Raw genomic sequence first — 14,801 nt, 5'->3', positions numbered from 1 at the left:
GATATTAGAATCTATCACCGAGGCCCGGGCAAGCGCTCGCTCGCGTTCTAGGGCCGCGAGCTAGGGTGAAGGTGGCAGGCAGGTAGGTAGTACGTGCCGATAAAAAAGATAGAGAGACTCACGATTATCGGTGGGGTGGGGTACCGCGATCGTCGGCGATTATCGACCCTATTGAGGCAGCGACGTGAATGGATCCCGGACTCACGAAGATCGGTACCGCCGCCACACGCTCTCAACGAGCGGAGCAAGGGCGGAGGGCTGAGAGTCGAGCGGTGCCCTATATATTATCCCGGCCGCGCGATATTTCATTCATCGCGACCTCTCGATCTCTTCTCCACCTCACTCCCTCCCTGCCCGGTCGATTTTCAATTGGGTATGCGCTCCTCGCGCGATCTCAATAAAGTTTCCTCTCCTCTTCCTTCGCCCGCTCCTCCTCACTGTTGAACGAAGTGCCGCGAAAAATTTTTTGGACGCGTCATCTCTCTGAGGGAAATTTTTATCTCCTCTTTCGTCATGATGATCGGTTTCCAGTGTTAGAAATTATCAGCACTATGCTCGATTGCTCGTGCTGTGAGTCAGCCAGGCTCTTTCGTGCAAATTTTAAACGCAGAACGCAACACTGGGACGAGAAATGGAACTTCTAATCGTCTCGCTGTATGTTCGATTCTCTCTCAACGATTGCTCTTTTATCTTGTCATAATTATGCTACTCTGGATGCGTCGCAATAATTCCTTCTTTGTGCAATTATCGATTCTTGAATCGCGAATTCGTAAAATACCGTCGCGATTTGCGTAGGCAGTGGATATCCTGAAATTTATGTTATTTATCTTCCCTTGTATTTACCGGCGCTCGCGATTTACCGTGATTACTAATTATAGCCTCAGCTCGGCTTGTTAATTATCCCGTCAGCGGAATGGCGACGTTATTGACTCGTTAAATAGGACAGTTTCGCACATATTTCCGGCACATTTGCACGCAACGAAGTTGCGACGGTTCTTCGATATTTTCGAAACGGAATAATAAATGTACTTACCTCTATGCCTGTTAGTTTGCTTATCGAACATCAGCATAGCGTCCTCGATCTGAAATGCAAAAAGACCACTCTGTCAGACACACATTATCTCAATACGAAACATATATGTTTTATAATCTAATTCGCTCAGCTTAGGCTCTGGCTAAATTGCAAGTTGTTTTTTATTTAATAATATTATACATTTTCACACACTGTTTAAATTATATTATTAATATTATTTATAATTTGGATATTATTACGTCTGCTGTAATTTAAATTTCATTTTTATTAGATTTTTTATATTTTATGTCGATTGGTAAAACAAAGAACGAGTCAGTAAAACGTCTCATTTGCCAAAGTCATCAAACCGTAAATTAAGCTTGCTTATTAAGATAACTTGTGTTATTTGATATCGTAAAACTCCATAGCAAATCCGCTGACAAGTTAGGGGTGCACCCCTCTCCAAGTTTCAGAAATCATTCAATGGGAAAAGTTTAAAAGCAGAAAAAAATGTAAAAAGAGAAAGGAGTGCCAACGTCACACGGTGTTCCCAAGCGGTCACCCATCCAAGTACTGACCGTGCCCAACGCTGGTTGACTTCAGTGATCGGACGAGAACTGGTACTTTCAGCGTGGTATGGATGTTGGCTCGTAAAGATATTTTTTCATTATGAAACAAATGGTACACTACATGCTTAAATTAAAATATTTTTTTGCAATAATGTATTCTATACTTTTTTTCCAATCTGCTTATTAAATAATTGTGTATAACTAAAGTGAAATAAAAATTTTGCGTTGGTATTTCTTAAAAGTAACTTATGATGATATTCTATGGTTAATTCGCGCAGTACTTGTACGACGAATAAATAAATTATTAAATGCCCTTAAAATTGATTAATCATATATAGAGGCGATTTTCCCTAGTATCAAAAATAGGTGATCGATTGATCCTGTGAAGAAAATAAATTTACTTATCCAAAGAAGAGGCCGACGATGATTGGCTCCAGTCGAATGACGAATAAAATCTTGTATCCTTACGACAACTGTATACGTATCGTAAAGCACAGCTGGTCAGAGATTTACGGGGCACGTTGCTGAGAAAGGCATAGTGATGGCGGTGAGGGGCGAGGGAGACCGGACGACTCTGTATGTGGTTGAAGCGCGAGCGGAGCTCCAAAGAGGCGTAGGAAGAGCTAGTACGAGATTTATGGGACAAGAGAAACAATAGGGATTACCCTTACTACCCTTCGTCGTTCCACGAGTTCGCTCCTTCCCGCTCTCTCGCACGACAGCAACTATCGATAGTCCGCAGCGTGTTAGAACAGCGAGCGATATTCTTCCCGTGACGTTTGAGTAACCGTGTGAATCCTCACGTGTTCGATAGACATTTTTTCTTGCTTTGTAAAGAAGACAGAAAATAAAAAACGAAAAATCGAAAACCGTATTCTCCATTATATAGTATTAAAACATTATAAGAATTAATAATATAAATACTAAGTATACAAAGCATAAAACAGATTACGTATTGACAAATTCTCTAAATTAAATTTGACAAGATCCAAATAAAATATCAGAATCTGTATTCAAGTTTACAATTTTAACACTTAAATTTCTTTTTCATGGAATTTTTCAATATCTAATATCTGAAAAAATGCGCATGAGGCGCATCCTTATATATAAATCTAGTACTGAAGTTTGAGTAGATGCTAAATGTTAGACGTGCACCTGTAACAATCGTCACGTTCTATTTTCTCACTGGGCCGTGTAATAAAATTTTAATGAAATTCGCGTTGTCGACGATTGCGCCGTCGCTTGGACGAGGAAGTCGCGGAAAAATGCCAAGGGAATCGAGTATCTTAGCTGACATTTGTTGCGACTTTTATTTTTCGAGGGGTGGCACGCCTTTTACGAGAAGGTTGATACGGCGGCGGAAAAACGAGGGGAACAAGGGGACTAGCGGGCTTTTAATGAAAACGCAAGAGGCGTCACGGCGTAAGACAAGACTGTCACTGGAGGATCTGTCGTTGCTTATGCCTTTTCACCCTCTCTTCTCACAAAGTACGTGTCCTTTCATTATTCCTTAATTCCGCGGCCTTTGTTGCGGCCGTTATACCGATGTATTCTCGGTGGTTGAATCAGTCTGATGGTGAGTCTCCCATTCGACGTTGCGAATTCTCTGCATCGCTGTCGCCGACAATGGCTTCGATCAAGAAACGAGATTTCTCCATTCCGATCACTATACGTGAGAAAAATATTTCCCTTCTCCCTTGGCTTGTTAGCGTTTCAGCCTAAGGCGTCTACTTCTGTCGGTGAGTCTTCGCACGTCTCTTTTGATCAGTAGTCTGTACGCGTTTTACTTCTGTTTAATATTGTATCTTCATTTTATTCTCTCAGCCTGCGACCTTTTCTGTCCGGAAAGCGAATGCAACTTCAGTCACCGAGATATATCCGGTAGCAGCTTTCTCTGCTGTGCGGTGCGAGTATCTTCGTAAACTGGCAATCGTGAATTTCTCGCTCATTATCTCAAATAATTATCACCGGTCGCAACACAGTTTTGCGGGTTTCACTTGTAACGTTGCATTACGAGTATCTATTTCCCGCGATATGTAATATTCAGCGTCCGGCACATTATGCATCCACGTATTTACTCCATTAAAAATACATTGCCCGGATGTGTTTAATATTGATTCCATATAAATTAATACAATTATCGTACGGTGCATTACCAGTGACGTCGAGCACGAGAGATAACCGAATAATGTTCAAAACGCTTGTTATTCCGCCGTTGCTTCTGTGCAAGTTGATTTCACGCACGATATATTCCCATTTCTTCTTCTTTCTCTCTCCTAAAGTTAGAAAAAAAATACGATATAAATACAAACTGTATAAAACGGAACACACTCATCAACACTATATCAATTTCATGAGTGAGACTATTTTCTACGAGCGAGATCAACACTCATCTTCCGAGGAGGAGGGCATCATGGAATTCACCGAAAACCAGAGAAAGAAAGAATTCTGATTTGCGCAGATTGAAACTGCGAGGACACATTGGTGTACCTTCAGGAAATGACGGTAACTTATGAGTATAACGCCAAGTAGCCTTGTAACTTTCCAAACTTCTTCCCCTCTCTTTCTCTGTCTCTGTCTCTTTATCTCTCTTTGCGTGCGCCCGGGAAATACGTGGCACGGAAAGATTATCGAAGAGAGAAGAAAGGGAGAAGGGATAAGAGAAAGAGAAGCAAGCGAAAGGAGGACAAGAGTCGGCAGCACCATCCCCGGAGAGCAATCGAGTTCTGGTGAGTGGGCGAGACGTACCTTATTACAAGTTCGATTCCACCGGTGTTACAGCTCTCCGCGGACCGAGCTGTAGATTGCTGTCTTACTGCCCTCGCCCTTTATATCGCGAGCTCGTCCCTCTTCCCCGGAGGAGGAAGGTCGTGTCATTTCCCTCGGCACCCCACCCAACCAGATTCCTGGCGCTCGCTTTAGTCTTTCCGTTTGACCAACTAATTTAGACGGGGGTGCGCGAAAGTGGGGCAGAAGAACACCTTTGCCGCTTTTTTACTCCCAATCCTCTGTGGCTGATCGTTGTCGAAGTCTTCCGACACTTTTCCGCAGAGTGGATCTTCTGCTCTATAAAACTTTGCGAAAGACTCGCGTGCTTTCGCTCGACCGGAAATTCTTGAGCAGATTCAAAGTCCATTTGTCTTAAGCGGCGAGAGAAATTAATTTTTCTATAAGTACGATTTCTCTTTTTAAATATGTCAAGCAAGAGCTTGATTACTTTGGATACTCAAGTGACAACAAATTCAGATCAAATATAAACTTGATTTATTAATGTATGATTATTACATATATGTATTATCCTGTAATTATTTTTAAAAAACCTATTATTGCTTAAAACGTTTAATAAATCCTACAACTTCTTTTTGTATTTTGCATTTCTTCGTATGTTCTGTAGGTAAATATAAATGTAGCGAATTTATCACCAATTTTTATCAACTCAGACATTCTTGTTCAGCTCGCGAGATATTCGGTATAAATAAATATTTCCGCTGGAACGTTACACATGTGTCACGCGAGAGATTTCTAATCTCTCTCGCGTCATTCGTCAAATAACGTGAGTATAAAAGCACGTCGATTTTCTGATGAGATCGCCGACGATACGATTGCCACAACATTTTCAAATATTCGCGATTTCCATGAAGAAATCGAGGTGACAGCGTGAAGGAAGCTAATTTCAAAAATAACGCGTTTAGATATATTAATTCTATGTTATTTACTATTCTCATTATATAAGCGTACAAAAAAATAGGTTTAACGATTCGCAATAGATATCACATCAGAATTCAATTTTGACATGCAAACAAAAACTAATTAGTTTTCGGGAAAACAGTTTGACCATTTTATTCCTTCCACACCTTCTGAGTATCCAGACATTAATAGAAAAAAAGACATAGATACACTTATCAAGATGCGAGTATTATTACGGTCAGCTATAATCTGCTTCATTAACGATCCATTGTAAAATAATAGAGCCGTAGGTACGCCCGGCTCGGATTTCCAACGCGCAATTACGTGCAATAAAGAGATAGTCAAAATAATGCATTGAAAATGCTCATTTTTCCGCGCTAATGATTGTTATTAAGCGCTATCGAGAAGGAAATGCAGCTGATCCTTCGCAATAAATACGAATAATACGAATGAAATTGCGCTCCGCGAGTATAAGGTAGAATAAACCGCTGAAATATTCAGATAATAAATTGATACGTTGCTTTGCACATAAATATTTTTTCGTTGTCGTTTTCCTCGGGAAAACATTTTCAGAATTTTATTTCCCTCCAAAATATTGTAAGAAACATTAAAAAAAAAGGAAATACTCGCGCTGCTGTTGCCAATAACGGCGCTCGGCAAACTTTACAGTCTCTATTTGCAATTCATCTGTTGATTTTATCCTGCGTTGCATTGGGTTTCGTTTCGCTACTAACATATTTCCCGGTTTGCCTTTAGATTTTATGGTAATCCTATAGAAATGCGGAGCAAAAAAGCTGCCCGTTAAATATTTGCGTTAAGAGAGCTATCAGTGAGATTGGGAATCAAGAGTGCGAACGAGATTTATAGTAATACCTCTAATCTTTGTGTTATTAAAAATTAAGTTAATATTCCATCAAGTATAATTTTGGCGCAGTCGATACTTGTAAGGAGACGCGAGTCATTTATTCTTCTTTCTCTAATTAATTATTTCATGTACACATGTGTGCGTGTATGCGTCGTAAATAGTATACACAAATCCTGTAAAATATTTTTAAACAATATCTAGGAATTTATGAATTTACGGATCTCTAATCTGGATACTCGACGCTCTATAAATTCAAACGAGTGAAAATATGAGGGGAACGTGCATGCGTGGCAAACGTGATTTACGGATGAGCTGAAAATTTAAATGGGGAAAAGTGAGCGATTCAACGTGTATAATACGATTTATCACATTACGAAATTCCGCGATCCACGCATACCACTCGCGCGGGCGCACGGATGCCATGCAGATAAACCGCGAATCTGCGCGTGAAAGCTGGAAGTTATCTCAATCGATCGTGGCATCGAATCGGACCCAACGAACTGAAACCGAGCGATTTTGAACTGTGCTCCGTGCAGCGCCGGCACTGCAACGGACGATACACGCTTCGAGTGCGCAAACGTGCACGCACGCGTATGCCGTTCCAAGTGCACTTCATGAAACTTATCGCCAAAGTTCACAGAACCGGATACTTCGGCAACACGGGCTTCGGCGTGCTTAAATTCATTTTCGAACGCGGAGCATCGAGTTTCCACTACCCTCATCCTACGTGCTCTCACATTGTATGCGTGTGGATAGTGAGTGCGTGCGCCCTTTTTTTATTTCATTTCGCTTCTCCGTTCCTCGTTTGTCCGGGGCTCCCTTTTCAAAGATAAACGAGAAACGAGCGCACCGCGCGCGCTTCGAGAGCGCTCTCTCCATCGACGTTTTATTTTTTTCACCAAATCATCCCCCGGCCTCCCCCGAGTTGATTAAAGGCCGCACCACGGCCTACGAGAGAAAGAGAGAGGAACGGAGAGACAGAGAGTGAGTGAATGAATTGCAAAGTCGGATTCTATTAGTTGTATATGCCGCACAACAATTTACGATCGCGGCTCATTTGCGGCGGAATTGCGGTTCGCGCCATTGTTGACGCGACGTTTCAAATTGACGCGATGTGGATTTCAGAAAATGCTTTTCTCTGTCATAGTGCATCGAATTATAGATAACACAGAATTTCTCTGTTTTGTGCACAATTAAATGCCAGATCTGTTCTTCTTCCACCCGTCCTCTCTCTCTCTCTCCCTCTGAACTGAAAAGTCATGGGAGATTAACGATGCCGCCTTAATGTCGCGCAAAAATTTCTAAAGTTAGTGGAGACATAGAGGAGAGAAGAGAGCCATTACGTATCACCCTCACCCCCACGTTACTCATCCGGGGTTAATATCCTGGTCCTCTTGGTGGTGGTGGGAGAGAGTGTGGGCAGCTATTTTGTTGCAATGTCACCAACTTAATCAAGGTGTTCCCAACCGCTTCAATTTCACCATCGTGTTCCTCCGTGACTCATGCGATTTCGCTGCTCGGCCAGCCCGTTGGTGGGAGGCTGAATAATGACCCGAGTAGAGGGCGGAGGGGAACGCGGGGCGAGTTAGGGCGAGGAACTTAAGTAGCTCGCGAACGTACACACGGCCGAAGGGTCGATCCGGTTATATATCCGACAACACGTAAGTCGACTCCGCCTCTGCGCATCGACGTTTCCGGTGAGCGAGGGAGGGAAAACTCTTCCCGGGAAAACTCCGACCGGGCATCCCCGACAAACAAATCGGCCTCGTCGGCCATCCGAGTCGCACTCGCACGGCGTTCGATACTCGATCGATATCGCGCCGGGCAGTATCCCGGAGGGATGCTCGGGAGGTCGAGACTCGCGCAAGTGGAGAGGGTTGCCCTTTCCCGCGGGGATAACTTTCGCGGAAAAAAAGAGGACTTTCTGTTTGGCCCTTCGTGGAACGCAGTCTCCTCCTTGCTATTCTTCCCTCTCTTCTCTGGGAGGTTCTCTCGAGATGAAAGTAGCGCCTCTCTCACGAAACTCGGGGGATAATGATGCCTGCCGGATCGACGTTCGCTCGGTGTTTTCCGAATAAAAGCGACTCGTAGGACCGTGATCATCCGAGAAAAAATGTCAGAGGCACGCTGCGGGCATGTTAACATCGACGAAGTCTCACGGGAGCGTGGAACACGTATCACAATCTGTGATAAACGTTTGCTCTTTCGGAGTCCTCGGTTGCGCGTGATCGAAGTACTCGATGCGAACGCGGCCATAAGTAATCGCGCGTTCGATATTCCTTTTTACGTTGCGCGGCACGGATATAACGCGGCGCACGGTCCATGAATAACGGACGAACGTTCGCGTCTCGCGCACCGGTCGCTAAATACGATCGTATTCACATGCCACATTTAGCGCTAGATAAAACTCACGGGCGAACGGCCATACGTGGCGTTAAATGTCAAATGCAAGTATGATCGCATTTAGCGCGCCAACCCTGAGGTACGAATATGGACCGTAGACGTCCTCCCATCTCGATACAATCCTTGCTCGATACGCTGCGCCCGACATCCGCTTTACTGATCACCGTAATGCTTTATGAAACGCGTATACTCGTTACGAAGCGGTGATCGCGCGGAATAACCGATAGATACCCCGCTAAAACGATCATTCCGCACCGCGACAAATTGCCAGGTGGAAAATTGCCACGAGTGTCGGGCGTTATCCTCACCCCCGAGGATAATCGAGGCTTGCGTAATTACTCGGGTGTAATTCCTCAGAGTTTATACGAGCGTTCCGAGCCGCATCGCCCCGCGAGAGTTCCCGTTCGCGCGGAAGGGCCGTTCGATTACCTTCTGCCGTCTTGCCAGGCGCGTAAAATGTGTTCCCGGAGTTTACGGTACCACTCGGACAAGCATCGGTTGCTCGCCGATGGCCGTTCCTGAAGAAAGTACGACCTCTCTAATCTCCGAGCGGGGTAACTTCACCCGTTTCGCCCTCCGGCTACGAGCCCTGTCGAGCTCCTTCTTGCGCGAGCTACGCGAGCGTCATTTATAACTTCCAACCCTTTTCCCGTCAAACGTTAGCGCCAGGCGTCCCGAGGGTCGTGTCCTGATCCTCGACCGCAATCAAATACACGGGAAATGATGGAAATATGCTTCCGGTGCCGAGGCTAGAGAAATACAGACATTTTGTTTGACAAGCAGTTTTCTGACGACGGTTGCATTTTTATCATTCGATTAATTTCATTATTAGATGGTATTGCGCTGTTCCACCTTTGTTTGTCTCGACGTCGCGATTCGAGTCGAGAGTTTCCTGGTTCGTATGAACCATCCTTTGTAGCACTCTTGAACGAAAAATACTCTGTGCATGCAATTGAAAAAGCCTGACGTTGTTAAAATTAAGAAATTACTCTGATATAGCGAAGGGTAAAATGCACGTTTGGTTTTATGACGAGATAGGGGCAAGATTAGAACAATTCGTTCTCTCATATTTCAGAACACGATATGTAAGAATCACATAACAAGCCGAGTCCATCCTCGTGTACCAGCTGGTACAACACGATCTCCATTATCATATTTCGATATACAATATCTCGCGAGTATCGTTCAATGCTGACTTTTCAGAAGAAAAGAGGGAAAGAGCGACTTGACTTAATTTAATTTCATTACATTACGATGTATAAAGTCTGTAATTCAATTTTAAATTGCGTAAAAAGGATCTCGGATTTTTCATCAGCTACAATTAGAATGAAAATGATGAAATAATCTTCAATTTTAAACTAAATTGCAACATATGTGTAGCGTAAATGTTGGAATTAAATAGCGTAAGTTCTAGTTTCCAAACGCGGATAAGAGAATATTTCATATCTGCGCGAGATAAACTCATTTTTAGATTCGTGCAACATAATTGGTCCGTGAACGCGCATCACTCTCTCCAAGTCGTTCTCAGCACAGCAAACAAACAACCATTTATACCAGAGATGAAAATACAGGTGCTCGGTGTCGATCTCCCAATTGCGAGATACATGCACCGATTTTTACGATTCGACTGAATCCCGTTTGAAGCGCGGCAAAACGCGTGATACGAGTACACACAGCCGTTCGCCGCGGTTGCGTTGTAAACACCGGAAGATCAATGTTGCTTCGGCGAAATGATTGGCTGCGAATAGCTGCAACTAATCCGTTTATCCTCAGTCGAAAATCCGCCCTGACATTTTCGCCGACCGACTTTCAACCAACACGCGCGCTAACGCGCCGATCAGATATTTATTCGCCATGCCAATGGAATCGGACGGCGATCGCGAGCACCCGCGCCATTAATGAAAAGCATCGTAAACGCTTGCGGAGGCGCGCCGTCGCGGGGGTGCGCAATCGCGATCGATCGATCGCTCTCGAGCGGACAAACAGCGCATGATGCTTCCGATCGCCGGGCCGAAATAACGGCTGACCGGAAGCCGCTCGTATAAACAGATCGTTTACAGTCGCTACAGAGATGCGCGCGTTTGTCGGTGGACGACAGGGGGATGAAAAATACAACCGGATCCCGCTACTCCCCCATCTCTCTACGCCAATCCTGTTATTCTTCGAGTGTCGTGCGTGCGCCCGCGTGTCTCGCGTCGTCTCGTATAATTCCCACCCCCGAGCGCGCGAGCGCGAGCCTGTGCACAGTGCGCTGCACATCTCGGGGTGCACATAAATAAAAACCCCGTACACGCTGAACGCAGGGACCGGAGGAATGGTTTATTCACCGGAAACGATCGGGAGGTCCATTTGCGGAACGCGATGTGCTCGCTTTCCCCCGACCAACCCTGCGCTTCCCTGAGCGAGGTAGGTACCGGTTCGTGACCCGTGATGTGCCAGGCACGACCGGGGCCATCGCGGCCCCGGCGGTATCAGCGTTGGTATCTTATGCATTTCTCCGCGCTTTTCGCCCGCACATGATAATTCATCGCGCTGCACGTTCCGGCCGTGACGTTGGCAGTGAATGCAAAACGGTCAGAATCGGAGGGGAGGAATCCAATTCCCCACCCCTCGAGCCTCACCGAATATGGAACATCTGCAATACACTTGCAATACGGGGTAATTGCATCAATCGCTGGGGAGGGAGCGCGTGACGCAAATCTCACAGAAATAACAAAAGGGTAACTCTGTAACTCAAAATTATTTATTATTAAACGTAGCTTTTTCTTGCCGCAACTTGCGAATAAAATACTTTTGCTCGTCGACGGATACGATATTTTTCTCGTGCTCAAAATAAATTATTGTATAATAAATTTCTCTCTCGGTATAGTATATTTCTCTCCCTCTTTCTCTCTAAAACAATTTCGGTAAACATGTTCGGTATGAGATACATTGTATCTAACTACCTCTCCTGTCGGAATCCGGTTTTATTTTTGTTTAATTTTCCCGAAAAAGGCTTTGCGCGTTTTTATTCCGCTGGTTGGAAGAGAGAAATATTAGTTGGCTTCCAGTGGAACCAGGTGAACTCGCGCATCTTTTGGCCATTGTCATGTATTCACGTGCAGATCGTGGATTTACGTTATCGGATATCGTTTTCCGATTGGCTGTCTTGGCTTAAATTTCGATGCGAAGTAATAAAACGGAAGGAGGAGGAAGGAGCGGTTTCCGGCGGATACTCCTCGGACATTCTGCCTCTGAAATTCACGTTCGGCTCGTTAATAATTCTGCAAATATGTACACAGGTATACAGGTTCATAATTTCATGTCAATGAACGGATTCCGAGTCACACTCGAGCGAGTAATTTGCATTCCTCACCATTATGTCATTGACATCGTTTGTACGATTAATTATAAATGGATTTAAATAATAGTATTTATAATAATATATGCAAACATGCGTGCACATTTTTATTTTACTAGTCTGAGCGTGATTGTACATTCTTCTTTATTATTAATGAAGGAATAAGGGAAGAAGCAATTATAGTTATCGATTGATTTCATTTACGTAACGGCGCGAAAGGGGAAAGTAAATGGCGCCCGTGATTTAAACTGATCCACTGTGTTCTTTGGATTATTTCCGCCAAAAAATACTGCAGAAAAGAGACAATGCCGAATTTCAGAAGAATACATGTGGGCATCCGCCCAATCGAACGGAATAATGTAACTGCTATAACGTTTTCGTTCGTTTAAAAATGCATGTCCGACAATGCCATTGTTTAAAAAATATGTGGCTGCGCTCTGTACTCACGATGCACTGTGCTGTATGCAAAAAATTCGCGCTGGATTATCACTTGTAGTATTCAGAGTCGCTGTTAACTTTTACAAAGTGACGTTTGGTTGTTAATTTCAGCAAACAATGTTCCGTTATTATTTTAATTTATTATTTTTATTTCTGCTTTTCTCTAAATCAAATTACAATTGAATCGCAAGTGCGTTCCATAACTTTAAGCTTAATTTATCGTTCTCGCGTTACGCAACGGAGCATAAAATACAATGTAATAAAATATAGTACCTGCTTTTATCACGCAATAATATCATACTTTTCAAATTAATAGCGAAACGGTCTGAATAAGTGAAAGTAGATATTCTACTCACACAAATGCTACAAGTACTGGGTACCAATATTTATAAATTAAAATATTTATAAAGATCTCGATAGGCATTCTGTGGGAAAACGAGATTTCAACATTATCTACCGTTTCCACGAGCGATCATTTTTTCTCCAAATATGAGTACGTGACGCAGCGCGTGCAATCGCTGGACCTCGTCTGTCGATTAATTAGTTATGCGAAGAGTTTCGCTACGGGGTTTTGCAGAGTGGGATTAGTTATGGACTTTGGAATAGGTGCACATAGTGGACCGACCAAGCAAGCGCGAGTACTGCGCGCTCCGTCCGCTCGCAAACTTCGGTAAACAGTTTAGCCAATGTATATTAAGACGCTAACTTTACCACCAATTTGCACAAAGTGCTCGTAAACTGAACTGGCGTACCACGTGCTGCGCGTCCTTCGGAACTACCGTGGCCGATTTCGTCGTGAGAGTACCGGCAGGATGCAGCAATGACCGTACACGAACTTTTGCTCGAACGTGGAACGGCGCGTGTACACGGCAATTGAAATTCGTCGACACGTCCCGACGTGTCTCGCATTCTCTACTGGAACCCCCCTCGAAATTATACAGCATTGGTGAGGTAAGATTTGTCGCAGCGCGACGACTCCTCGGTCACTCACGTCGATGCTGAATAGTCTTCTAAGCGCAAACGCAGCTGGAAGACTTGCGCGTCATTGACAATTATACTTACGTTGACCACACATCATCGGAAAAAGTTTCATCTTCAATCCTTACAAGATCGTCTCGGGAGACGTACCTGCGGTCTCCTGACCAAGGGTCTGAATCTGGTTAGGGTAAAGTAATGCTACTTGATGTGGCATGGTTGTCTTCATTGTCACCGCAGAGCTTGATACGTCGACTGGGTGTTGCCGCGAAGGGGTCAGATATGGGGACGACAGTTAGGGGGCTACGTTCCGTAACCATTAGAGGCTTCTTAATGCTATTATTTCTGGTTTCGCCCCCCGGTGGAGATCGCGCGATGTCTTTACAGCTTAAGCGTGTCTCTATTAACGCGCGGCCCTATGAACGTACGTATAATAAGATATCGCGATGTAGTAGCATACATCATTTACCGTAATTACTACTGACGCGATCGATCTACGTCGCTATTGTTGCACACCAAAACCGGTAAAATTTATTTCAAACTTTAAGAGCATTATTCTTTAATGAATATGTAGACGATATCCGCGCACTTTAGCGGAGGATCGATTGGACGCCATCTTTCTTCCTCTTTCTTCTCTTCTTTTTCTGCAACTTTTTAATTATAAACTTTAAATATCTTGCTAATTAAGTCTCACATTAAAATTCCGCTAAAGTAAAGTCCTCTTAAAGCCGACCGGGGAACAAGATTTTATCATATATTTGCAGTGCCAAAGCGTAATTTCCCGGAGGCTTTCGATTTTCAGATCTAACTACATACATTAATTATGCCCCAATTGAAATTTCTACGAAAGGGAGGATTTTCAAGTTTGTGGGAGCCACGAATCTTGCATAATACCCCGAACATTCGCTTCCGCCCCAGCGGATCGATCGACGCAAAAGTCACGACGATTCGGACATGCTGTTTCTTTCGCGTTTTCATTTCCCTTCCGCGACGGAATGGTTTATTCAGCGTACGTCAACCTCGTTTCGCGTCGGCCGTAAAAGGATAATCGTGTCCTCTCCCAGACAGCGATCTGCAAACCTGGTGCACGCTCGAGCGCGCATTCTTCGGGGTACGTAACATGAAGTATTCAACGTGCGAAGGGGACGGTACGTCGACTGGAGCATCGTCGCTTAAGTAAAGAGTATTACGGAGCATTGCTGTAGGGGTGGCATGAGGGATGCGGAAGAGCGAAGCTTGCACCTCTTTAGATTTTCAGGAGAACAGTTCGACAAATCGAAAGCTCTCATGAATTAATCTGCGATGATCGTTGGCTCGCAGCTCATTTCTGATATTTTTTATTAGAGATGAATGTAATTGTTATTCTTTTGCTATTCTCTCCTCCTGCTGTCTTTCACTGCAGCATTGCTTTTCTTCAACATCATCTCTTGATCATCATACCCCTCATTTTACTCTCCTGGGTGCAAGGAACAAATCTCAACTTTTTTATGTTAGCATCGGCCCGAATATTAG

The 14,801-nt window shown here is 44.0% G+C and overlaps 1 protein-coding gene and 1 non-coding gene across 12 annotated transcripts in view; both read right to left on the bottom strand.

Moving 5' to 3' along the window:
* LOC105284583 (RNA-binding protein Musashi homolog Rbp6) overlaps positions 1-14,801 on the bottom strand; it is a 589,200-nt gene that overhangs the window by 103,509 nt on the left and 470,890 nt on the right. For all 11 annotated transcript variants that reach the window (XM_026970601.1, XM_026970605.1, XM_026970600.1 and 8 more), the window contains one exon: positions 1,034-1,082. In XM_026970601.1, coding sequence (XP_026826402.1) covers positions 1,034-1,082 — 49 coding nt within the window. The remainder of the gene's footprint in view (positions 1-1,033; positions 1,083-14,801) is intronic.
* Positions 1,542-1,660, bottom strand: LOC113562222. Its single transcript, XR_003406735.1, has one exon. It is a non-coding gene; the product is annotated as a 5S ribosomal RNA (ribosomal RNA).

The sequence above is a fragment of the Ooceraea biroi genome, chromosome 6, assembly GCF_003672135.1.
Source record: "Ooceraea biroi isolate clonal line C1 chromosome 6, Obir_v5.4, whole genome shotgun sequence".
NCBI classification, from domain to species: Eukaryota; Metazoa; Arthropoda; class Insecta; order Hymenoptera; family Formicidae; genus Ooceraea; species Ooceraea biroi.
Note: the sequence above shows the minus strand (reverse complement) of the source record. Positions and strands in the feature narration are given on the sequence as shown.